We start from the raw sequence: 27,003 nt of genomic DNA on the forward strand, positions 1-27,003 counted from the left end.
GTACACACACATACATTTACACACAAACACAAATACAAACACACACACACACACACACACACACACACACACACACACACACACACACACACACACACACACACACACACACACACACACACACACACACACACACACACACACACACGTTGGAAGGGCATTAAGTAACTATTAGTGAATTTGGTTTAGCGGATGAGTACTACTGGAACTGGCAAATTATCTACAATGACAGCTAGAACACTGTGTGAGTTTGTCAATGTGTGTGTTCATGTGTGTTTTCGTTTCAAATACCCTGTGAAGTCCTATATTACAACCTAAGAAACAAAACTTCTAAAAGTTTTACAGACTTGGCTTCATGATAAAACACACATCAGTATTTATGGTAAGCAAAGTATCTTCCAAAAAATGAATTCTGATGATATATGATATTATGAAATTGCTGTTTATTGTTGTATGCAGGTTCATTTTCCTCATCTGTGCGTGCATGCATGTGTCAGACCTGTTGTAGTCCCTGATCAGCAGTAGTGCTCTCTCCCTCAGGCCTCTGAGGTCCTCCCTGTCCTGGTAAATGTCAGACACACACGAGGGGATCTCAAACTTTAGTCGATCCCAGTAGTGGATCTCAGAGAACAGGTTCAACAGGTTGCTGGACAAGAAAAAACATAAAAACACAACATAAATAATGAGCACATGTATGTGTACACATGAATTTGTGTCTTTGTTGTTTCTACTAGTATATTCATTCCTCCTCTGTGAGCATGGATGCAAAGTTAACTTACTGTATTGGTATAGGTTTGTGTCAAGTACACAGAAAACAGTATGTAAGACACTGTTTGAATGTATAAATGTACAATTTAATGTGAATGCCTGAATGCCTTCTGTATTCTGTTTGTGTCACCCACTTGTCAAAGTTGATGTCAAGCTTGGCGGTCTTGTCCTTGCAGCGCAACATGAGTGGCTGCTCCAGTTTTTTAAGGTACTGTCCGTCCAGGTTCTGGATCCACTCATTGAAGTTCTTCCTCACCATCTCATCCAAAACCTGAATCATCTGGCCAAAGGTAATAACTACCTGCTTGCGGCTGTATGACTCCGGCATGAAGTGGGCCTTCTGAAGCACCTGGTGCGGAAGGAAAAGGGAGAAAAAAGGAGCTCTTAAAGGAGGGTTCAGTAAGACCATCTGTTTACCACATACGGTTAAAATCCAACCAAAGCAGAACCAGAGTTCTTACTACACATCTTACTATACGTACTTACATACTACTTTGCACACTGCTTATAAATGGCGTTAAGTAACTGGTGTGTACCAGGACAAAAAGGAATAGATTACCATGTAATCTAATGGACTTACCTCCGTGGGACTCTCTAAGCGATGTTTGATGGCTCTCACCCAGTGTGCCTGGCCTGCTATCCGGGGCATATGGTCAGGAGAAGACCAGGTCTTCTGGTTCAGCTCCTTGTTAGCCATTTTGAGCTCCTTGTTCAATATGTTGTACACTTCCTCCATCTTCTCTTCTATGGTGCGCTTAAAGGCCTGGGATGGATATTGGATGGAAGTGAATGAGTAGATGAATTGTATGGGAGTAGAAGAAGAAAACAAGACAGGTGCATGAAAGTGATACAAAAGCCAGTTCTCTATAACCTTAGCAGAAGAAACTTTACTTTGGTGTGGGTTAGTCATAGCAAAACGCAGAGACCACAGGTATCCAACAATTAACCTATATAGCTATATGAACTGCAAAAGTTTAATATGGGCGAGAGAATGTGTTTAATTCAGTAATGTATGTTTAATAAGTGGTGTAAAAGCAACTTGAGGACTTGAATGTATGTATGTGGGTTTGTGTGCGTTTGTAGGAGAGACACCTCTCGAGTAGACATAGGCCTAAAAATGTCCAGAAGACGAACTCCTTCCTCCACAGTGTTCACAGTCTTGAACACTGAATTGATCAGGTTCTGCATCTTCATTTGCAGTTCCTTTATCAATGTACGAAACCTGTGAGTACACACATACACACAAACAGAGAACATATCCACACACATGATGATCAGCAAATAAATACAACAAAAGCACACTATAACAGAAGCGCAACCGCGCGCGCACGCACACACGCACACTCACACACAGTTCAACAGTAAAATCATTCTCAGGATGAGTCCTGGGCTCCATCATATCTCTCAATTCCTTCTGATCAGAACCAACATCAGCCTCTCTCCCTATGTTTCACCTCAGCTCATGTGAGTGGTCATTAAGGAAGCTCTGCCCGACTCCACCTGCTGATTCTGTATTCTGCCTCCGAATAATTAATATATTCAGCATCTCTTACCCCTTGCACCCTTTTTCGCCTGGCTGCACCTGATTTGCGCCAACGCCTTTGGTTGCAAAAAATGTGCCAATCATGCCCACTTATGTTTGCGTCCAGAAGTTTTTCTTGCATTTGCGACATGTACTTTCATACTTTCAGTTTGAATGTGTTAAAGAGCAATATACCTACTTGTTGAATTCATTGCACCATGTAGTGCTTTCAACATCAAGAATGCCCTTGTCAAGAGAGTGCAGGTTTTGAAGGCCACGGTGGAATTTGCCCTCTATCTCCAGGAGGAGGCGGGTGAATTCTGGTCCCTGACAACCGCTGAAGCATGGCAGAGCCCTCTGCTGGCCATCCTCCCAACGGGCAAACTGATACTGGCAGTCACATACCTGACAGAAAGCAAGAGAAAATATGCAATGCATGCATTGCAATGCAACTTCACTCCAATCCTTGATATTATATACCTAATTCCATCCCAGCATTTGTCGTGACGCAACACTTGTGAAATTTTTTTTGTAATGGAGATAAAGAAACAATGACTAACTGCATTGTTGTTTAACTGTTAAGGCAGTGAAAGCAAAGTGACACAACCTTGAAACCCACAAAGTAAGTAGCCTTAATACCTTTAAAGAAGCTAAAGATTCTGATAAAGGAAGCAACTGTGACTGAATAAGATCCATTTTAGAAACAACTATAACGACAGGATAGCACCATGTTGCATCAATTCCATTTTCTAAACACTGCCTGATAATCATGTACGTAATCTATTTAGCATTATTTCTTTCAACAGCATGAATTTACAGAGTTGTAATGTGCAAAAGTGTTTCTGTACATGCGTTAATGTCTCTGCATGTGTGAGTGAGGGAAAATTCACCTCAAGCAGCTCTCTGAACCTTTGAATGAAAACATCAACCAATACAAATATGCTGGTTTGGTCCAGGACCCAGCCCGTTTGAGAATACCTGATGTAAAAACAGAGGGGGGATAAGAGACAGACAAAGAAGAGGACAGAGAAAGGAGGAAGGGGTAGAGAGTCAGAAATAAAGAGTCAGATAAGGACCTCAGTATTTTGTAACTAGGTCTACAGCAGTCAGTAATAGTAAAGTGTTCAAAAACAAAAATCAGGTTGTAACAGTAGCAAACAGCCATCCATTCAGGCTGAGCTCTAATGACACAGGACATCTATAATCTTCTTACGAGAAACCCCCTAAATCTATCCGGTTGTCTGGGATTGGTTTGCTTACCGTTCCAAGTTGAAGCATGGTGAAACTGCCTTTATGTATATGCACCACATATCTGGAACAAACTTCCAAAAAAAGTCTTGTCTTCTTTGTTTTTTGACAATGCTCTTAAAGGGTGTATTTATTTCTGCATCAAAACCACAAGATATATTGCCCAACTTTACAACTTTGCCTTAACTCAGTATCAATTCAATTTTACACTAAACCCATATATTCAATACCCAATACATTCACTTTTGATAATTTAAGACTGAAGACTTTTAAAATCCCCATGGGTACCCAGTACCCAGTGTGTTGAGTCCCTACACAGGTGAGATTTTGCCTACTTGTGGTGAATCTGTGAGGCCTGCAGGTAAATTTCCTTCCAGGCCAGGCAGCACTGGATACAATCACTGAGGTCTTGCTTGCTGGATAACACATAGCCCTTAAAGATCCTGTCCAGAGAGATGCTTTGGAAGCACAGGTTGATGATCTCATTACTCATCTGCAAAACAACAGAAAACAAACACTTGTATGTAGTATTTGGGAGACCAAGTTGCAGACACTCATATTCACATTTACTATTAAGTGACCTAAGTAAACAACCGTAATGAAAGTAACAGGGAGACAGAGCAAGGATAGCCTGGATGCCAGCCAAACTTAGCCCCGCCCACAACATTTGAGGTTGGGAAGTTTGGTCTGGACTTGATCCGTCGTGGAGCAACTATGCTCAAACCAGAGCTGTTCGGACCAATCAAATTGTCAGGGCGGGCTTTATATAATGATGGACAGATGATCAACAGTAATGTAATCAACCACGTCACCAAAGAGTGCTTGGGTTGAATTTGTTTACAACAAAGATGGCTGCCATCGCATTCATTTTAAAAGAGGAACAGAGAACCGCGATCACGTATGTATACACATTGCCACATTGAAATGACAAAAAATGCCCATCCCTAGTAGCTGTGATAAATTAACCTGAAGCTAATGCTTACACGTTCAGGAGAAAATAAGCCAACTCTGCGTCCTTTTGGGATCTAAGCTGTCTCCATCTTTCAAATACATCACCAATATTTACCAGGGGGTTGTTACATCTCTGGTCACGCAACTGTTAGAAACATGCTGTTTTCTTTTTTTTATGTCATGTAGAATCTATCTCCGTTGATCCTGTTCGTTTGTTTGCTGCTTTCATGGCTGTACTACCGTTACAGCTGTAGCGCGCTGGGTTTAGGTTTTTACAGGTATATCTGGCAACCCGGCCTGGCTGTCAAACTGGGCCGTTGATAACAACACACAGATCAAAACATAAACATAAATTCCGTCACGGAATGTAAATTTCAAAAAGAAAAAATACTGACATTAGCATTGTTGTCAGAAAAGATGGTATTTCAGTTTAACATGTTTCCTTAATATCTGATGAGGCATTGGTGTCATTTTTGGATTTATTACAGTACAAATATTACATATTGGACCTTTAAAGGTGCTCTAAGTGATGTGACGTGTTTTTTAGGCTACAACATTTTTCGTCACATACAGCAAAGATCTCCTCACTATCCGGTAACTGCCTGTCCCCTGAACACACTGTAAAAAAACGCGGTCTCTGTAGACAGCCCAGACTCCACAAACGGCAACAAAAACAAACTGCGCCATCCTGCCCCATGAACCATAACAAACTTCCATAACAAACTTCCAGCCATAACCGACAAGAAGGAGCTGGTTGAGTCATCACTGCAGTAGCGTTAGCACGTAGGCTACTTCCACAATGTGTATTCATGACTCAACCAACTCCTTTTTTTATAGTGCGTTCAGGGGAAAGGCAGCTAGCGGATAAAAAATGTTGTAACTTAAAAAACACGTCACATCACTTAGAGCACCTTTAAGATATTTATGTCCGAGCCCGACGTGAGCCCGACACAGTTAAAATCTTTTCCTCATACTAATGACACATGTACGTTTGTTTGTTTGGAAAGCCCACTTTTATTAAGCAACTGTAGGAAGGTATTCGGAAATGTCAACATATGAGCACATTAGCGCACACGGGGCAACAAGCTCACGTTAACACAGGCGCGCACCTACATAATACGCTTTTTTAAATTTAAAACGTTCAATGCCTTATCGTGCTGATGTGACCGAGCCCGACCCGAACCCGAACATCATTTCTAAATATCTGTCTGAACCCGGCCCGGCCCGTCGGGTGCCGTCGGGGCCCGACGGGCACGGTTCGGGTATCCATCCTCTAGACACATCCCAATTACTCTGATGACGTAAAAAGCAGGTACCTTGCGAAAGAGACCAGTGATCCTCTCACTGGTGTTGTAGTGGGATGAGTTGACCCAGATGATGCGAATGAGACTGACAATGTGTCGCAGCTTAGGAGCTACTTGGCTAGGCTTGAGCTGGGCAAGCTCTTCACACGGCTCCTTCAGTATGGACAGGTAGGACAAGTTTGATTGGGCCTGCAGAAGGCAATCCTGGGCAGCACACACACACACACACACACACACACAAAGGAAAGATGATATTATGAATTATTATTATTTACCTTTTTTATAATGTTTTAGTCATAGTAACAACATTTTTAATGTCAACATTTTCTAACTTTCTAGCTCGGAAACTAGTATTGTTACTGCAGTAATGTTGCAATAATGAGCAGCACCAGTGAGTAGCACTCCAGTCTGTGAGTAAGTAAGAATTGATCAAGAGGGGATTCTTGATTTCAGACTTTTAGTACCTGTATTCCCTTGGTCAGTTTGCTGAAGCGCTGTACATAGAGAGACTTGGAGAGCTGAAGGATGTTCTGGATGTGCCTGACCCCTGGCTTTTGCAGCTGCTGGCTGATGTTCAACAGCTTGGCAGAGTGACTCTGCCTGAAGGCTATCTCCTGCAGTGGGCCACAGTTGTCCCTCATCTTCATTATTTCTTTAGCATTCAGTAGCTCCTTGATCTGATCTGTCCAGTGGATCATAACAGCTAAAAAAACAGAAAGTACAAGTGAGCGGAAGAAAAGGGAAATAGAGGTAAGGAAAAATAAAGATCAGGGGTCTCATTTATAAAACTCTGCGTAGGATCCTTACTATAAGTGTAAGTGCGCCCAAAAGCCCAAATTGGCGTACGCCGAAAAAAAGTCAGATTTATAAAACCGTGTGTACGTACACCTGTAAGCAATGTTCTCTTTATAAATCACAGATTGACTACGAGTGTGCGTACGTGGATCAGCCTCTTATCCCGCCCTGTACACACCCATTTTTAACCATAAATAGTCAATGTAAAGCACCTTGTGAATGCTGATAAGTATGTTAATGACCCTTGCAGTTGTTCTTTCGTTACACCGACTCATGCCGAATCATGACGACTGGCAGAGAAAAAAACGAAACAAAAAAAAACCTCTCAGACGCTCGGGAATTGCTGCCAATTGAATTATAATTTTGGCCTGTTGTCGCACAGTGTAGGGAAACCGGATCTATAGACTACCTTTATTAATAAAATCTTCCAAAACAGCAGGCATTAAGGCACTCTGGGACAGCTTCAATATACCAGACGTATATAATAAGATTTAACAGAACTATATATTATATCCAAACAAGCCTTAGTGATGAAGTTGAAGATTATATATAATATTTATTTAAAAAAAACACTTAGCTGTCTGACATTTCCCTCTGGAAACAGCCGGTTTCCCCCAGAGTGGCGAGGACCTGTATTTGGACCGGGATATGGCACGGTTCCGGCGCGTTGCCCTCTGTACTGGACCCAGTTCAGTACATAGATTCAAGAGCGCAGCTTTAGGGAATATAAATCGGCAAATTAGCCAGTGATCGTCACGGTCCCTGAAGTCTCTTTCTCTCCCGTTTCTTCCATTGGGGTTAGTCCTCCTGCAGGGCCAGCAGTGCCATCATGCAGCATTACGCACGGGTTCACCGCAGTATTTATATGTTTACAGCAATTTGTGATTGTTAACACCTTGCCAACACAGCAATACAATCTGAAGATTTGATGATATATGCATAGTTTAAAGATATATATTTAGTTATTTACACTGTGTTCTGCAGTTATCTAATGCTAGGGTATTTGATGATATCCTGTATTCCATGTAGTCAGGCCATCTCCTCCTCCTGCGCTCCATAGTGGACAGTGTGACGGCGAGACAGTGCCGATTAAATATTAAGAAAAAAATTTTATTTAAGATTTCAGTTTATGGAACAGTTATCACTGAGTACAAGCACAAATAACACTTAATTGATTTAATGTTCATGGTAACGTGGATAATATGGAGTGAAAAAATGTGCGAGGCATCAATATTTTTATTTTTTCTACTCTTATAGTTATTCCCATTTACTTTTTGCAGTCTGACTTCACTTCACCACCTCACCATCTGCGTCGCCAATTCCTATTTTGTCTCCGTAATGTGTGTACCCACGGTTCAGAGTTTGCGTGGAGGACCGCACATTCTCCCGTCAAGTTTGTATTTTATAAATCACAACCTTTGCGTGGGAAATGGCGTACGCACGTTTTCAGCCCTGTTTTGTGCGTACGCCACGTTTATAAATGAGACCCCAGAAGAGTTCGAACAGGAAAAAAACACAAGGATGTAGGGAGAAAAGAAGAGCAAGGGTTGGAATAATATGAAAACCACTAAGTATGGGGGCAACCTGCTAGTTCACCTGGTTGAGTGTGTGCTAGGGGTGCACGATATTGAAAAAAATTTGATATTGCGATATCAATAATTAATATTTCGATATCGATATTTATTTCGATATTTTTAAACATATGTAAAATTACCAAAGTTATGGGAAAATGTTGCCTGAATTGAAAGAATGATATATATATTCAAAATGTAATGCTTTATTAAAAATGTAATAACAATAACTTATAACAATATCTTATTTCACCAGTAAATTCCTGTTAACAACAAAAAAAAAATACACTGGCTGGGAAAAGGGTATTTTACAATTACTTTGAATGCAGCACGAGGCTGGCGAGGCCAAACCCGGGCCAAACCTTCTATGTCAATGGGCCAAACACTGTATGGGAAAGCGTATTTTACAATTTCTTTGAATGCAGCACGAGGCTGGCGAGGCTCAGTCTGTGCTGTTTTTCAGACAACGACAGCTACAGTCTGGTGTTACAGTTATCTCAAGTGAAATACAGACACACTCTTCACCGTTTAGCTGTCAGCATTTTAACCTAATTTTTTACTCTGTTAAAATGCTCGGTTAACTGCTAGCTAATGGTAGGCTATCGTTACCTGCTGCCAGGTGTAGCGCTAGCTAACTAGCTAGCTAACGCTAATGCCAAGTGTTTGTTAACTAGCCTCCCGTGCGGCGATGTTTCAGTTGAGTTCCCTCTAACGTCCGTTTTCGGATCATCAGAGAGAAGCGCAGGCATTTAAATGGCACTTAAATAAGGCGCTCCACGCAGCTGATGTTTGTTTATACTTCGGGATGCCACGTAAACAAAATATCACGTAATTATCGCGAGACTTCCGGTATAATATCGCGCAACGTGATATCGCGATAACGATATTGAGTCGATATATTGTGCACCCCTAGTGTGCGCCCCATATACCAAGGCTCAGAATCGCAAAAGAGTCTGAGACAGAAAGCCGATGCTGCAGTTTGGAGTTTTAAACAGAAACTTACCACACTCACCCACCCAACATACACATATAGAGAGCTCCCCAGACTTACTCTCCATTCTTTGTACCAGCTTCTTGTCCTTGCTGGCCTCCTCAGGGCAGCGCTGTAGGCCTTCCATTGGGATGTAGAGAACGGTGTTGCCCACCTTCTTATACACATCATCTGTTGAAAAATAAAATATTACATTAAAGAATTCAGCAAGTGATGTTGGCCATCCTGTGAACACTGCCCCAGTTGACTTCAAATGTGTCTTGTACTTTTCATGATTCCTACTGCATAGTGCAACCTGTATACTGAGGCTTATAAAAATACCTTTGTCCTCCATATACATACATATGCTGTAAACCCACCATTTGCAGTCACAGAGGAGCTTTACTGTTACTAATCTCACATAGCCAGACCTATCTCCACAGCGCAGCGTCAATGCTAGATTATGGTCTAGCTGCACCCATTAACATTCTCTTATAGTGGAAAAACACTCCGGCTTGTTTGTATTTCTTTAAAACAATCACGTTTGTCTTGGGCGGCGCTAATATGCAGCGACAGTACCCTTGACAAAATAGTGTCGGGAGGGAACTTGTTTTTGGGGAACATTTGCATGTGGGGAGGTGAGCCCTGGCGTTAAAATTGGCAAATCCCTACAAAAGAGATATTACATTTTTACAACCATTTACCGAAAGAATCAAGCAGGCCTGCCTTATTGCACAATCCAAATCTCCGTCAACATTTGGTATTTTTAGCGTCTAGGTTGCTAGCTCGGAAGTTGTTGTTTTTGTTTCCCATAGCAAAGTGGATTTTTAAGAAATGGTAACACGCAGATAGCAGAAGAGGAGGAGAATGCCAATGGAGGCTTATACCCACATTCTACATCCATGAAATTTCCCTTTTGTAGGGGTACAGTTTTTGTTAACCATCTGTAAACAGAAACCAGGGTAAATACTTCCATACCACACCAAGTGTAAACAACCTACATATTTAAAGTAATTTTTCTCAAAACCATCTGTCCGTTTAGCAGCACAGACGGTGAAAAACCGCACTTTAGGCTCCAGGCTGAAGTAGTCTAGTTTTAAATAGTCTACATGAGAAGTTGTTTTTATTTATTTATTAATTCATTAATTTGGGGCAGCAGCAGCTCAGTCCGTGGGGACATGGCTTGGGAACCGGAGGGTCGCAAGTTCAAGTATGAAGTGTGGACTGGTAGCTAGGGAGTTGCAAGTTTGCCTCCTGGGCACTGCTGAGGAGCCCTTGATCAAGGTTCAGAACCAAACGGAAGCCCCCTCACCCTGACATCTCTCCATTGTGCATGTAGTATGTATTCGGCCATGTTTTAAAAAAAGATTTTTTGGGCTTTTATTGCCTTTACAGATTAAAACGGGGAGAGAGAGGGGGAATGACATGCAGCAAAGGGCCGCAGGTCTGGACTGAACCCGCAGCCGCTGCAACAAGGACTGAGCCTCTGTACATGGGGCGCATGCTTAACCGGGTGAGCTAACCAGGCACCCCTGTATTCAGCCATGTTTGTGTATAATGTGTAAAATAACAGAGTGAAAAAATTGGAAAAAATAAAGTATGTCTTCTTCTTCTAATGGAAGCTATACTGTACAGGTTGATATGAGTTTAACAGAGTGAAATATCTGGGCCTTTACTGATGGAGTGGAGTCAAGACTTATTCTAGAACTACTACCTTGTGTGATCTTGTTTAACAGTTAACAGTCTCTCTCTTTCCCTCTGAGGTACCCACCTGTGAGGTTTGCAAGAAAGCAGTGCATGTTGTTGACATAGTTGTCCTTGATGCTCTTCTCCCTCCAGGCGCTGAGGGCAACTGGGGGGGCATGCAAACAGGTCATGTCATGAAGCAGCCTTTGGGTGGGGTCGCCCCGCACTGTGCCAAACTGTACGGCCACCTCAAACGTCTCTGCTGTGATTATGGCTCCTGGCATGCGGCTAAAATAGGACAGCTGCTCTACCACCTGTCCCCATAAAATATTTTAGTTAGGTGTGGTGGTAAAGAGGATAGATGAAAATTACAGGGAAAGAGCTGGATTTAAAAATTAAACATGCTGTAAATGAGGAGACAAAAGCACTCTAGCTTTTCAAAAAAAAGTGGACAATGATGCTTTTTAGGAATGTGAAAAAGGCATTCAAACTGATTCAACCCATGGATGTATATTCAAACAGTGATGCTTTTTAGTAATGTAGCTAAATAAAGGCATTCAACCCATGGATGTATAAGCATTTCAAACACCTCTCTCTGACAGCATAGTGTATATTAAACTATCTAAAACTGGTAAAAGATGAAAGTGGGGAGCAAAGTGTGCTTTACCGGTAAGGGCATTGAGTACTCCACCCGCAGCCTGGCGTAGGTGTCCATATAGACCACCACGGCTGAGATAGCTGTGTCCACAATAAATTGATCCAAAGCCTTCTCATTCTCCTCTGTCCACATTTCTCTGGTTACACCAGATAGAGCCACACAACGGATAAACAACTTCCATGGAGAGAGATGAAAGGAGGGGTCCAAGGAGAAGAGAGGGTAGAGTGAGGTACCGTTAGTTATTTAGCAGGTAAATATCTTTGCACACCCCAGAGACCGAAGTAAAATTAAAATGAGATATTACAATCAATGACCCAGCTTTACCAGACGAATGGTCTTATAGTATTCCTCGTCCATCGCTGCCAAAGCTTGCATCTCAAAGCTTTCTTCTTTATGTCGTTGCCGAAGCATGTAACGTTAACTTTAGGCACAGAGAAAACACACAAGACATAGCTAACAAGTTAACGTTACGAAAATGCAGTGACACTCAGACACCAACTCATGATTTTAAACTTTAACATTTAACTGTCATTACTTATAAACTAACTTTATCTAAATTAGTATAACAACCATTGTATACAGCTTGGGATATAGATTAATGGAATAACGTTACAACGTTGGAGGAAACGTTAATTTCCTCTTGGGTAACGTTATAGACTAGCTAGCTTAAAACAATGTAGCCAGCTAGCTAACATTTAGCAACTAGCTAGCTAGCTAACGACAGGTTAATTCAACTGTCAACGTTACTGACCACCCCGAAGCCGTTACGTTCTTACGAGCTAAAACTGCCAAAGTATTCAATATTTGCTCTATTTACTTGTAAAAAAATTGTTTAAAATGTAATTTTTTACGATATCTAGCTACGTTACTTTACTTTTCTGGTACGTGTCCTTTACCATCCCTTCAGTCAAACCTGTGGTTTAGTGTGTATGTCTCCATAGAAACATTTGGTTGCCTAGGTAACTGCGGAGTGGGGTTGGGCCAGAGCCGTTGGGCTATTGCTCTTTAGGGCCATAGACTGTATATTATTAACAGTCTATGTTTAGGGCTCTAGGTTGGGCTAGTTTTTATGGAATGCCGTTTTATTCACAATTAAATAAATGAATAAATAAATAAATACATAAATACATAAATACATAAATAAATGAATAAATACATAAATAAATAAATACATCATGAAATAAATAAATGAGGCAATAAATACATAAATAATTAAATAAATGTAATTATTTCATGGTACTTTTATTTCATAAGTCCATATTTATTTATTTCAAGAGACTTTTATTTCATAAGTCCACATTTATTTATTTCAAGAGACTTTTATTTTCCTAATACTATATTTATTTATTTCAAGAGACTTTTATGTTCCTAATGCCACATTTATTTCCCTCTTTATTTATTTCCAGTTCTTATATGCAAATCAGGGGGCGTGGCTATCTTTCACATTCAGAACAGAGCCACGGGCAAAAAAAGGTACTCTTTACCCAGCGCACAGTTACCTATTCTAACCACCAACTAGCGCTGACCTGACGGAGCACCACGACCGGCAGTTTGCATTCTGGGGTAACTAGACGACCAACTAGCGTTGACCTGACAGAGCACCACAACAGTCAGCTCGTGGTACTCTGTCCACTGCGGGTTGACACGACAGCTGAGGCGTTGTTAAAGTGTAAATTGCAGGTCACATTTTTCATGAAGTTAATTAAGCAATGTGCTTATTAAACATAAAGATTAGCGCCGCCCACCATTGTTTTGTATGGCTTTTTATAACAAATTGCTGAATATAATATAATATGAAAGTTGGAACTTTTAATAGTGGTTTTAAGCACTCCCCCTCACTTCCACTAAGACTAGAGTTACCGTTAGTCTAACCACGGGTAGGCTAGCAGTTATACTGGAGACCTAGCAAAAATGGTGAACTATTGTGTTTGTGCGGGATGTACGATACATCAGAAACAGGGCAGAAGGTCCACTAGGAGAAACGGCTGATTCGTGCCTGGGTGAGGTTTGTGGCTGATTTTACTGCTGTGACCCACTCTCTCCTCTGCTGCTGCGCTGTGTGTGTGTGTGTGTGTGTGTGAAAGACGGCTGGCCAGCGAGGTTGTCAGGTGCTTGTTGAGTTTAACTCCGAAAAGACAGTTAACCCCAGGTTCCCACCGGTCTGAGACACCTCCGGTTTACAGCGGGGTGTCCGAGCGAGACTGTCCGAGCGACGAGCCAGCGGCCGGGGCAGGCGCTGCTGGTTGTCGCGTTACTTTATGGAGCTTCTCAACTCCGAAAACTTTGAAGCAAATTGTCAATTTAGCAACGATTTTCGCAAGACTGCCTATATTCGAAATCTAAACAGTTAATTTCTCGCCTAAAACGTTGTCAGAAGTGAATTTAGTGATGAATAAGACGGCGAAAATTGTTAAAATTGTCTTGTTGTTGGTCTGCCAAAGAAGTCCCATTCACCTTGTTCTGAATGTGAGAGATAGCCACGCCCCCTGATTTGCATATAAGAAATGGAAATAAATACAGAGTGAAATAAATAAATGTGGCTTTAGGAAAATAAAGTCTCTTGAAATAAATAAATAAATAAGGCATTAGGAAAATAAAAGTCTCTTGAAATAAATAAATATGGACTTATGAAATAAAAGTTCCATGAAATAATTACATTTATTTAATTATTTATGTATTTATTGCCTCATTTATTTATTTCATGATTTATTTATTCATTCATTTATATAATTGTGAATAAAACGGCATTCCATAAGTGTTGGGCTGTCCTTGTTCGCCATCCAGTGGCAGAATGATAAAATGCTGCAGGGACACAAGGGGAAAGACGTATTTTTTACCATTACTGTACATTTTAGAAAACAAATGCAACACTTCTCTCACACTACCAAACCGTTATTCAGACATATAGCTGCCTAAATTAAAGTTAATTTAATATTTAGCGGATGTATGGTAGTAGGCCTATGCTTTATAGCCTATTAAGAGATCTTAACTTCCATTTCCACTATGAGTTTATCTTACCTTTTATGAGCAATCCAAAATCTGCTGTGGAGGTATAGGCCTAACTCTCTGTTAAAACTGCTGAACTACTGAATTTACTAAACATATAGCTAGGCCTAATATCCTACTAAAGCTTAGGAAATGTTGATGTGTTCGCCCATGGGCAAGGCATGACAGATAGACTTATCACTGATCTGGCATCTCTGCAGAATCACATTGCCTTTCTAAATTATTTGATTGCACAGCTCTTTTACCTCCTCTTATGTACACATCTAATAAAAAGTAGCCCTTTGGCTTCCATAATAAAACAGTAGATCCAGTTGCTCTAATTTAGTGCTAATGTAGTGTAAGTAGCAAAAAAAAAAACAGTTCCAAGAGAGGAATGCTCCACGCGCACACACTTCTTATTCTGTTGCTTACTCAGATTTATTTTCGGACATTAACTGCCCCTCCTCCATCACTGCCACCACACTGTACAACTAGCCCAAATTCCATGAAGCAATTGGCTTATTCAATGGAGAATAAATGGACCCCAGGTTTTACCCATTATACAATAACGATAGTAGTAACTTAGAGCTAAAAGTCACTTAAAGAATCAAAAGTTGTTCTTTGAAAATGTATAGTCATATTCCCATGTCCCTGTCTTTCCCCTAAAAACCTGAAACTGGAGCATGAGCATGTTGGGTAAAATTGGGTCGGTTCACTTGGCTCTTCGAGGTGCCTGAGGCAGCCAGTAAACTGCAGATTGGTTTAACTTCCGTGATGAAGCATTCAGTTGGAGTCTCATAACTTTTTCAATCGGGCGATTTTCCACTGAAGCCACAAAAAACATTTGCAAACAGGGGTCTACAGATCTAGTTTTAAGAGGGCCGTTAAATGAAAAGGTTTGTAACTCACTGACTTTGACCGAATCACTGACAACTAAATATTTACATAATCTTTTAAAAAGTAGGAATTTTGAGATAAACCCATACAGATCTAAGTTGATAAGCAGACAGTAGGAGTTGACATCCAATGAGACACCCCTCTGGACACCCCTCTAACAAAATGTTAAAAAAAATTGCAGATTTGTATTACTCTGGCACTTTTCAAAAGCATATTAGCCACAAAACAAACAGTATTCTTGTACTGAGATATACAATTCTTATTCATGTATTAGACATGAAAGTGAATTATTACCCAATTATAAATAACATCTAAAAAACACATCGCATTCACAATCTAGTTAATTTCAGATGAATCTTTTATGCATAAAAAACACTTTCCAAGACTGATATTTTCGTTATAACCAGAATAACAACAACCAGCCTATTTGAATTCGAATTCAGCATTTTGCTACATGTCTCCCACCCAACCAGAGACCACCAGTAAGTGTACACAGACAGACAGACCATGCTAGCACGCACGCACGCACACACACACACACACACACACACACACACACACACCTAAGGATGGATGTAATTTTCAGGAAATTAAAATATTACTCTGTAATTATTTAAAATGACCAGTAACATAATTGGCTTGAAAGCGGAATAGAGGTGTGCAGGTGGGACAGAATAGGTGCACAGCCTGGACTAAGGTTCTGAAGATGCACAAAAATATTAGATGCAAATACATGCATACATGTATCGACAAGAAGAATAAAAAAGCACGTGACACAGCCATAATCTCTAGTGGTTATGCCATATAACCACTGACCATACAGCAGAGCCTTGTGAAGAAACCAGATAGAAAATGGTGGGAGACAGAGAGGCAGGCAGGCCAAAATTAAAACCATTAGTCTGTGAGCTCAGAACTAATGACAGGCTGCCATGCCAAGGAGGGGCGGAGAAGAGAGGGATGAAGGGATGGAGGGATAAATAAGGACAGAAAGTCTATGAGGGGCTGTTGCTGCTTAGACCAGATGAATCCGAAGATATACAGCATCACTTAGTAAAATAAGAAAAGATGGGGGAGTTGATGAGAGCCACAAGTATTTGTAGAAAGACATTTTAAAAAGAGACAGAGGAACAGAGAGTTGTCTATTTTACAAGTGGTCAATAGAATAGAGAAGCTCAGTTGAAGGCAGCAGCACTAATAGCTGTCCAACATTGCTATAAAAGGAAATACACGCACACACACACACACACACACATACACACACACTACATCCAGCAGTAATAAGCCGCTGGCTAAAGCACAATGAGCTCAGGGTCTTTTTAGGAAAGTGGAGCAGGCCTTGGAAGGTTTACTTTGCTTATTACACTACAATAAGTCTATAGACGGTGGCTTTGTTCAGCCACAGAGGGCCAAGGTATGTTCCACCTGATGAACAGCTACTCATAAATACACAAACACACACACACACACACACACACACACACACACACACAGGCATACAATCATTCATGCACAGCCCATAACGAGGACAGACTCAGACATTTAAAAAAAACACAAACCGCCCTGCTCAATCGACACACACACACACACACACACACACACACATTCCACTGAGCCATACACTACACCCCCCACACACACAGAGTTACACACACTAACTCAAAAAAAAAAAAACACATTTGAAGCCAGAATCTTGTCTAGCCCCTTGACCCAGGCTGACAGCACCCTGTGTTCTCTCCCCACTGTAAAGAGAGGTCCAGTGATAATGAAGCCAGAATGTTCGGACAGAATTACAGCTGGAATGCTGCCAGAGTCACATCACTGTGTGTGTGTGTGTGTGTGTGTGTGTGTGTGTGTGTGTGTGTGTGTGTGTGTGTGTGTGTGTGTGTGTGTGTGTGTGTGTGTCTGTGTGTCTGGAGTTGAACAGAGAAGACCAATACGTGTGTGTCTGTGCAGCCAGGCAGAGTGATGGATAAATACACCTTTAATAACAGACCATTGAGTCAGTACAGAGACAGGCCTGCAGCTTTTTGGCTGGCTGAAGGGAGCAGAATAGATTAGTGTTGATCAGATCGCAATCACAAAGATCAGCCCTAAATATTTAAGAATAACAAACTGTGTAAGTGAATGCTAAATGGTGATATACCAGATAAAATGTTTGTGTAAAGTGTAAATGATCAGGTGTTGAAAAAATTAAAAATAAGAAAACAAACCCACACAAACAGAAAAGGGTGTAGCTGTAAATGAAGCTGTAACTCATGTTTTGCTACCACTTTAAAAGCATTGTTTCTTTATACTTTAGCTCTTGAATCAGCATTGGCTTTTTTGTCTTGTTTTATTCAAGAATACTCATTCTCCAAAGAGTATCTGTCTCAATATTATTGATCCGAGCACTTCTTCATTCCAGTCTGTGTCTACCCACTTCATGAAGTGAGAAAAAAGGAAGGCAGCAAGTAAAGGAGTAGTATCACTATGAGAAGTTGAGAATTACACGTTGTGATTTGAAAATTAATTAAAACACAAAAGCAGTAGAAACCTTGAATGAACTTGGTTTGGAAGGTGATGTTGTTAAAATGTGCCCATGCTTTGTGTGAGTGAATGTTTGTAATGAGGGTATGGCACCTTTGATCACCTTTCCAGCTCCATCAGGGATGAATTAAAACAAACACACACACACACACACACACACACACACACACACACACACACACACACACACACACACAGTCAGTTGCTAATCTGTCATCTTAACCCCTATTTATAGTGGCAATTTGGTTGCTACAATGTCTCACGCTGCCACTCTGGTAACAGTTCTGAGACACATTCACAACACTATTCCATATTTCCTGGATTATTAATGTTGTTTACTTGTGTTTATGTAAACAGACCTTGGCCATAAATCTTCACATTTCTTATCTTACTTGACAGCATGCACACACATAAAGACAACCTTCAAACATTCTGAACTTAACACTTACCTGAAAACACAAATATATGTTCGCAAAGTTCCAATTTGATATTGGCTTCAACAGCCTCTTCATTACCCATTCATAAAAAACAACAAAAGCTCAGGCATAGAGATAGTGATCCCCACCAGAACAAAGACACCCATCTACACTTTTATCTGTTTAAAAAAAGAGCAGGTAAAATTTAGAAAGTATCGACCTACCTACCTAAGCCTCTATAGCTGTCTTACACTCTTCACGTAAAGAACACACAGTTGTCTACATCCTTCTTGGCCAATACAGAAAGTTAGCAGCAAATACATCTGTGATACATGAAAAATTTGTGGATGACACCAATATATTTTTGGATCTAGATATCCTTTTACCTGCATCACATTTTGTCATTATTTATTTTGTTCTGGTAAAAATACATAATATAGTGGAATGAAAAATTGCCAGGGTTCCATCCAAATATTATGGTGTACATTACAAGGTGTTTTTAGTGTTTGGGAGCGGAGTTATTCATATGGTTTCACACCTTAATCATGTCGTGACAACATGAAGAAAAAAATCCTGAAGACCTCAATTCATCTGGCTTTTTGTAAATAAGAAGTAGCATTGTATCTACTTTACCACCAGAATGCCCCAGCCTTAAATGTTTTGATAGTGGTTGGTTACAAATAAAGGTGCCTGTGCGCATTCGTGTAAGTGATTAAATGAAAAAAAGCATAGACTTAGTGTTCCTGTCAGTGTTCATCAGGTTGCAACTGTGTCTATATTTACCAGGTTGTAATAATCAGAGAGTCCACTTGGTGGTGCTGGCACTCTGTGACCACGAGGAGCTTCAGCAGGGAGTTGAAGTGGAAGTGAAGCTGTTGTGCAGCCGCAGTGCACTTCCTCAGAATTTTTCTTTTTTTAAATCCGTGGACTGTGTGCATTTAGACATAAATACATACTTCCATTTATCTAAATTGAAGCAATGTACATTTTAAATATAGAATCTTTATACTGATAATTTATATTGTAGCATAGTTTAAGTTTTAAAGCCAGTTCATAATTTCCTCTGTATACATGGGGTGCCCATATTTTCTGACTTGAAGAGGGACTGGATGTAGTATCACATACATATACAAATGACATCATGCCCAAGTATGTGTGTGTGTCTTACCTGAAGAAGGGCTGGTTTACAGCAGCATCACAGAAGTAGTCATTGATGTATGTGGTTAGAAGACGTCTGTCCCAGTCATCTGTTACATGACCTCTATAGTTGACCCCAGCGATGAGGTACTTCAGTGCATCCCAGGGAATCTCCTCAATCTCCTCATCCAGGTACAGACTCAGCAGACTCTCACTCACCTAGGGGAGCATCACGGCAATGATATTAACAGACTGACTTTGAAATACAAGATACAGAGCAAGAGCAAATAAAAATATCTACTGCAGAAAAAGGACAGAAACAGTAATGATAGAATGAGATGAAGACATTTTAACAAAAGCCATGTGTAGGATTTAGTGTCATACATTTGAAGTAGATTGCCATTATCCATTAGCCTAACTGTCCCTCACTCTGCCAGGGTATAAAATGGCCTTTCTGCTTGAGTTAAGTCTATATTGTGTTTTAGAGCAGATTAATGACAAAGAAAGAATCAGCCACACATAAGTTCCAATCAATCAAGACCGGCAGAACCACATCACAGTCGGCACTCAATCATTGAGCAGTTCCACAAACATCTTCACTGCGCTGGATGGCATTTTATCCACTCTGTGATGGCACATATGCCAATATCTGTCACTGTTTAACCGTTTCCTTCAGTATCAGATGAGGTCTCAGACCTCAAAGTCAGAATCGTTGAAGCCATAGACAATGTTCCAGCCCAGCTGTAGAAATATAGTGTCTTCCTTTCCAGCATGTCAGTGGTCATGTTCATGCATGTTGGCTTTCACACCCTGACAGTGATGGGAGAAGTCTTAATACTATGGGAAAAGTTATGTTTGGGATTGCTTTTCTCTCTTTCCATAAATAAAAAATTTAGATTGTCACGTGTTCATATGGGTTTTTATGGGCCTCAAGACATAGAACCACATGTATAGGAGGAAGTAGTCCATTCTGATAGATATTTCCTACCTAACAGATTGAGCTACTCTACTTTTAACTACATTTCTAGGAGGCAGTAGACCATTCTAATAGATATTTCCTACCTGACAGAAGAGGAAGTAGTCCATTCTGATAGATATTTCCTACCTGACCGAATGAGCTACCCTACTTTTATCTACCTTTATAGAGGAAGAAGGCCATTCTGATAGATATTTCCTACCTGACAGAATGAGCTACAATACTCTTAACCCCATTTATAGAGGAAGTACTCTATTATCATAGATATTTCCTACCTGACAAAATAACCTACCCCACTTTTTTTTTTTTTTTTTTGAAAGATCTTTTTTATTTTTATTTTTTATTTTTAAACATTCAGAACAGACAAACACAATTGAACAAGAACAACAATCCTCTCCCACCCCCCCACGGCCTCGAGGAAAGAAAAACAAACAAACAAAACACAAAAACAGAAATCATACCTTGCCTAATCTTCTTGTGATGCTGTGGTCATTAGGACTGACACTTGTGCTGCTGTGTTTTTCCATAGGTCTATAGTTGAAGATTTGGCTTTGTTAATCCTTGCTGTAGAGAGCTCAAGCATAACTATGTCTAAAAAATACGCCAACCACTGTTTTATACAAAGTGAGGGGGGGAGCCAGTGCTGAGCTATAATTTTCTTGGTCGCGGTTGAACCAGCTAGCCAAATTTTCTTCTGTCTTCCAAGCAGGTGTAATTTAGAGTCATCATTAAGTAACAAAACAACCGGGTCAGTAGGAATTTGACATCCTATCACATCAGATATAATTGATATAAATAATAGTTGTTTTATTCCAAAACTCATGCACCTGTTCACACTCCCAGACCATGTGCAGGAAAGTTCCAGTTTGTTCAGGTTGACACAATGTGCAATAGGGAGTAGGAATGACTTTAGAGACGTATCTCTTCTGAGGAGTCCAATATGTCCTATGGCATATGTTGAAGTGGATCTGCTGGTGATTTGGGTTCTTGGAACAGTGGGAAATGTTGTCCCAAACTGTCTCCCAATTAATTACGTTCCCCTCCAGGCTCAGCTCTCGCTCCCATTTCTTTACTATTGGGAGTTCTCCTATGGATACTTGCATCAGTTTAGCATAAATCCTGGACACTAATCCTCTCACTGGAGAATAAACAAGCCATTTAATGATTGGATGCATCTCAAGACTGTTCCCCCATGGAACTCATAACATTTTAGGGCTGATCTTAAGCGAAGATAAAGTAAGAAGGATGTCTTAGGGACCTCAAAGCTAGCTCTCAGGTCTTCAAAACTTCAACGTTCATCATTGAATAGCTGGTCTAGAGTATAAATACCTTGGTCACTCCACTGGTTATAAACAAAAGGTTTGTTACCAGACATTAAGTGTATGTTGTGCCAAATTGGGATGTTCAAATGCCACTTATGTGTGTAGAGTAGTTGCTCCTCGACCTGTTTAAAGTTGGTAAATGTGTTGGTGATAATAGGGCCATAGTGAACGCAAGGTCTTGTAGTCTTAGACTTCTATTTCTCTCCATGGGACTGTAGATGAGGGGTCCATCCACACTCTGAGGGCCTGTAGCTGAAAGGCTCTGTGGGACACTTTAAGGTTGGGGAGGGCCAGGCCTCCCGTGTTTGTGGTACGTTGCAGGGTAGAGTATTTTAGCCTAGGTTGTTTATTATTCCAAATATACTGCAGAATTAAGGTATCAAGTTTCAAGTATCAAGAAATGTATCTGTAAGGGGTAAGGGGATCATTGTACTTAAGAAATTCACACAAGGAACTACGTATGTTCATTTTAACAACAGCAATCCTGGAGCGTAGTGATGCAGTGCAGACCAATTGGCCAGATCTCTTTGAACACTACTTAGTATAGTTTCATAGTTGTCCTGGACAACTCGCTGTATCGATGCGTGAATGGTGATGCCCAAATATGTAATTTTGCTTTGGGTTGGTATTGTATCACTAATAGCTGATGTCCCCTGTCCGTTGTTCAACAGAAGAAGATTAGATTTATTCCAATTGATTTTATAGCCGGAGATTGAGCTAAATTCGTTAAAGACCTTAAGAGTCCTCAAGGTCAGAGATGTGCAGCAAAATATCATCTGCAAATAACGATATTGAGTTGTTATTGGATTTAATCTGGACATTACATATTTTATGCAAAACTCCAGCTCAAAACTACACCTCCTGTCTTAAGTCACAGGTTAATTGAAACAGGTCTAGTGAATTCTTATGTTAAACATGAACAATAGTATAAACACCTTCAAACAATTTCTGGACTAAGCTGTGTGACAAATAGACCAATCTAGTTATAAGCAGACTATGAGCTGAACAGACCGTATCCCTCATGTTCTTTCAGTCTAGCTTAAATGTTAACAAACATAGACTGTAAACTGACCAGCTAGCACTTATCATGTATTTTGTAAGTGTAAGTGTCCATTTAAAGCTTAGTTACGAAACTTACATAGCGCATCCTCAGGATTCATCATGTTCCCTTTTTTTCAGCCCGATTACATGTCCTCAAAAATATACTGTAGATTGTAGACTGAATAGCCAGCATTCATAATTCCTTACAGTCTGGTTAGATGCCCCTCCAATGGTTGGTTTCAAAACTTACACACAGCGTCCTCCAGTCAAGCTCGGTACAGCGGTGCAAATACCGTTAGTCCACAGGTGTTGAGTCCTCCAGTTGCGGTCCCAGCATCGAAAGCAACGTCCCACTGTCGCTCTCCAGTTCCTTGCGGCACGGGATGGTCCACGCATCCTCCTCCTCTCCTAATTTCAGCCAGAAAACACCGGGCTCCACGGCTGCAGCGAAGGCAAACTCTCTCCCCCGGCAGGTCATTCCCAGGGCAGCGCGGCAGATGAACGAGTCCGAGTTGTGTTCAGGGTGCAGTGCCAGCTCGTGTTGTATCCCTTCAGGGATCATTTATAGGAGGCAGTAGACCATTCTAATAGATATTTCCTACCTGAAAGAATGAGCTACCCTACTTTAACTACATTTATAGAAGTATGCCATTCTGATAGATATTCCATACCTGTCAGAATGAGCTACCATACTTTTAACTAGATTTATAGAGAAAGTAGGCTATTCTGATAGATATTTCCTACCTGTCAGAATAAGCTAGATTACTTTAACTACATGTATAGAGAAAATAGTAGTCCATTCTGATAAATATATCCTACCTGACAGAATGAGCTATGCACATTTCACGACAGTAACGGGGCCCACAGTGGCCTGCCCACTCGGGGCTAGGGTGGGTACCGTTTGGATTTTTATGATTCCGATGCCAAACCGGTACTTTTAAAACGATACCGATTCCTAAACTGATTCTTGAAAAACTGAAAAATTACATCAAAGAAAGGCTCTTTTTTTTTAAATTGAAAATGATTTAAATTTAACAATATATTAACGTTTTAAAGTACTTAAATATATAATAATTAAACCTAAGTCACCTAACACATAACTACAATAAATAACAGTTACACTATTAACAAGTAACAACAAAATAAATGTTGCAATGGGACCACACTGGCCCCAAAAGGGCATGCTTGGTAGTAGTCCATTCTGATAGATATTTCCTACCTGTCAGAATGAGCTAGCCTACTTTTAACTACATTTATTGGAGGTATTAGTCCATTTTGATAGATATTTTCTACCTGACAAAATGAGGTACACTACTTTTAACTACATTTATAGAGGAAGTATGCCATTTTGATAGATATTTCCTACCTGACAGAAGGAGTTACCCTACCTTTAACCACATTTATAAAGGAAGAAGTCTATTCTGATAGATATTTCCTACCTGTCAGAATGAGCTACCCTACTTTAACTACATTTATAGAGGAAGTAGGCCATTCTGATATATATTCACTACTTGTCAGAATGAGCTACCATAGTTTTAACTACATGTATAGAGAAAGTAGGCCATTCTGATAGATATTTCCTACTTGACAGAATGAGCTACTGTACTTTTAACTACATTTATAGAGGAAGTATACCATTATAATAGATATGTCCTACCTGTCAGAATGAGCTACCCTACTTTAATTACATTTATAGAGGAAGTAGGCCATTCTGATAATTTCCCACCTTACAGAATGAGCTAATCTACTCTTTACCACATTTATCAAGAAAGTAGTCCATTCTGAGAGATATTTCCTACCTGACAGAATGAGCTACCCTACTTTTAACTACATTTATAGAGAAAGTAAGCCATTCTGATAAATATTTCCTACCTGACAGAAGGAGTTTCCCTATTTTAATTACGTTTATAGAGGAAGTAGTCCATTCCGATAGATATTTCCTACCTGTCAGAATGAGCTACCCTACTTTTAACTACTTTAATAGGAGGTAGTGGTCCATTATGATTGATTTTTAAAACCTGATCGATTGAGCTACTCTACTTTTAACTACATTTATAGAGAAAGTAGTCCATATCTGTGTGTTGTTTTAATTTAAACGATTAGGTCAATGTTTGTATGCAGAAGCATGTTTCATTAAATAAGTATACAACTTTTAGAATCAGTGTTCTGTAACATAACAGTAAGGGATGATTTATTGTTACATGGTAGTAGCTATGGAGTTGGCAGTTGGTTGTGTGCCATTTGTACCCAGGCTGTTGCGACTGTTATGCACCTAAGGCAAAGAAAGGAAGACATGGAAGGGTAAAAATTAATCAAAGAAAAGACAATAAAAATTGACTTCCCCAAACAAACAAATTGCTTGATGTATAACAGTGACATTTCCCTAGTTGCAGAGAGGCGTGTCTGAAAGGCAACAAAGCATAGAAACTGACAGCCAGGCCTCCACTGGTATAATAAATAGCTGCAAATCATGCTGATGAGCATGAGCAAGCAGGGAAACAGTGGGGTCGATACAGTGAGTGAAAGATTCATCTGAATAAATCAAATCAATCAAATATTCATCAAGGATTTTGTGCACTTTGTCAAGCGCAAATGACACTAGAACACTTGTGGGAGAAAAAACAACAACACTGCTAAGCAACAGAACAAATCAGAGACAGAAGAACCAAAGCAAAGATAGTGTCTTACCGTTCTTGAAGCCCTCTATCGTGCTCTTGGCAATGGGGGCCTGTCCCTGACCCAGAGAGAGAGCATGGAAGTGCTTGCTCATACCAGAGGACTCAGCCAGCTGCCTGTGGGGTCCACCCCAGGAGAACAAGGATCAGAGGAGTCCTGCTGGTGAATGGGGATAGGACAGAGAGAGTAGAGTCAGCAAAAATAGGTGAGCCAACAAGATGTAACTCACTTGACCCATAATTGAAACAATGTCATAGGCTTTATGAAATTCAAAACAGAATTAGTTCTCAATTTAAACTCAACAGCTGAGAATTACAGCACAATTGCGACATTGCCTCAGTCTCTGGTGGCCATCTTAGCCATCAAATAGGTGCTTATGGTGGAATGTGGGTGGGCTCAGTCAGACAGTCAGAAACAGAGAGAGAGAGAGAGAGAGAGAGAGAGAGAGAGAGAGAGAGAGAGAGAGAGAGAGAGAGAGAGAGAGAGAGAGAGAGAGAGAGAGAGAGAGGCAGTCACATGGATAGAAGACATAAGAAGCGACAGGGATAGATGGGATAACAGCTGACACTCACAGCTTGTAGAGCAGTAGAAAACAGGCGGCTCCACAAAGTGCTAACAATAAACAATGACACAGAAGGGGCTCTCAACATCTTCTGCAGCTCATTACAGCTATTCTCCCAATTACCAAGAAGGAGGAGCAACAAAGAAGAAGGGAATTCAGGGGTGACAGAGGGAAGTTGGGAAATAAGGGAAAGTGGATGGATAATAACAGTCCTTCCAGAAAAACGCGAGTTTTTTTGTGATTGTTGCGGGCAAAAATCCTTGATTATGCGGCACGTTTTCTTAAAAAATGCAATGGAATATGCGGGATATTTATGCAATTTTATGCGATGAAATTGCGGGAACTTGCAAAAAATGTGGGAACTTGCAAAAATCGCGTGAACTTGAAATTGTGGTTTGATGAAAAAGAGAAGAAAAAGTGATTCCCCCAACACCCTTCTTTTTTTAAACTTAATTTCCAAAAATAGTTTACAGATATTCAGTCATTGCAATAAGTAAACAAATAAGATACACAAATATATACAAATAATATAATATTAAAGTAAAAATAAAAGTAATAGTCTAAACAGAGAGAAATAAAAGATACAAAAGAGACAGACTTTCAAAAATTGTTAATAATATAGACAGCAGGAGCACTTAAAGAAATTTGAGTAGACATCAGATATTAAGATAGGTTTCTTATTGGATACCAACTTAAGAGACTCAAAGTACATGTCAAATTCAACCTCCAACACAGTACGATGATGTTCACGTCGCGTAATTACGTCACTCAGGGACGTCGTTAGGCCTATTTTAGGGAGGCTGAAGCTACCCCAAAATGTTCCTAAGCCCCCCTAAATAATAATAAGAACAACAATAACAATTCGATTTATCCTCACTGATATTTAGACGCAACAAATTATATATATAGCTACAAAAAAATAGCCGGAAAGTCGGAAGTTAGACCGAAGTACAGAGAGTCATTGTGCTATCAAGATGATGCACCGCACCGTC

At 40.2% G+C, this 27,003-nt stretch overlaps 1 protein-coding gene across 4 annotated transcripts in view; it reads right to left on the reverse strand.

The window, feature by feature from the left end:
* Positions 1–19,540, reverse strand: part of dnah2 (dynein, axonemal, heavy chain 2) — a 103,590-nt gene extending 84,050 nt beyond the window's left edge. Inside the window, exons 1-14 of one of the 4 annotated variants that reach the window (XM_028563758.1) lie at positions 19,466–19,540; positions 11,798–11,894; positions 11,483–11,647; positions 10,901–11,129; positions 9,211–9,321; positions 6,258–6,496; positions 5,806–5,997; positions 3,874–4,031; positions 3,181–3,268; positions 2,490–2,695; positions 1,861–1,990; positions 1,349–1,531; positions 903–1,117; positions 500–646 (exon numbers count right to left, since the gene is read on the reverse strand). In XM_028563758.1, the coding sequence (XP_028419559.1) occupies positions 500–646; positions 903–1,117; positions 1,349–1,531; positions 1,861–1,990; positions 2,490–2,695; positions 3,181–3,268; positions 3,874–4,031; positions 5,806–5,997; positions 6,258–6,496; positions 9,211–9,321; positions 10,901–11,129; positions 11,483–11,647; positions 11,798–11,884 (2,150 nt within the window). In that variant the 5' untranslated portion in view covers positions 11,885–11,894; positions 19,466–19,540. Of the gene's footprint in view, positions 1–499; positions 647–902; positions 1,118–1,348; positions 1,532–1,860; positions 1,991–2,489; positions 2,696–3,180; positions 3,269–3,873; positions 4,032–5,805; positions 5,998–6,257; positions 6,497–9,210; positions 9,322–10,900; positions 11,130–11,482; positions 11,648–11,797; positions 11,927–12,342; positions 12,423–19,465 lie in introns of those variants that run through there. The other 3 variants (XM_028563755.1, XM_028563757.1, XM_028563756.1) reach the window with 3 other exon arrangements.
* Between the last annotated feature and the right edge of the window lie 7,463 nt (positions 19,541–27,003).

Source organism: Perca flavescens, chromosome 19 (assembly GCF_004354835.1).
Source record: "Perca flavescens isolate YP-PL-M2 chromosome 19, PFLA_1.0, whole genome shotgun sequence".
Lineage (NCBI taxonomy): Eukaryota > Metazoa > Chordata > Actinopteri > Perciformes > Percidae > Perca > Perca flavescens.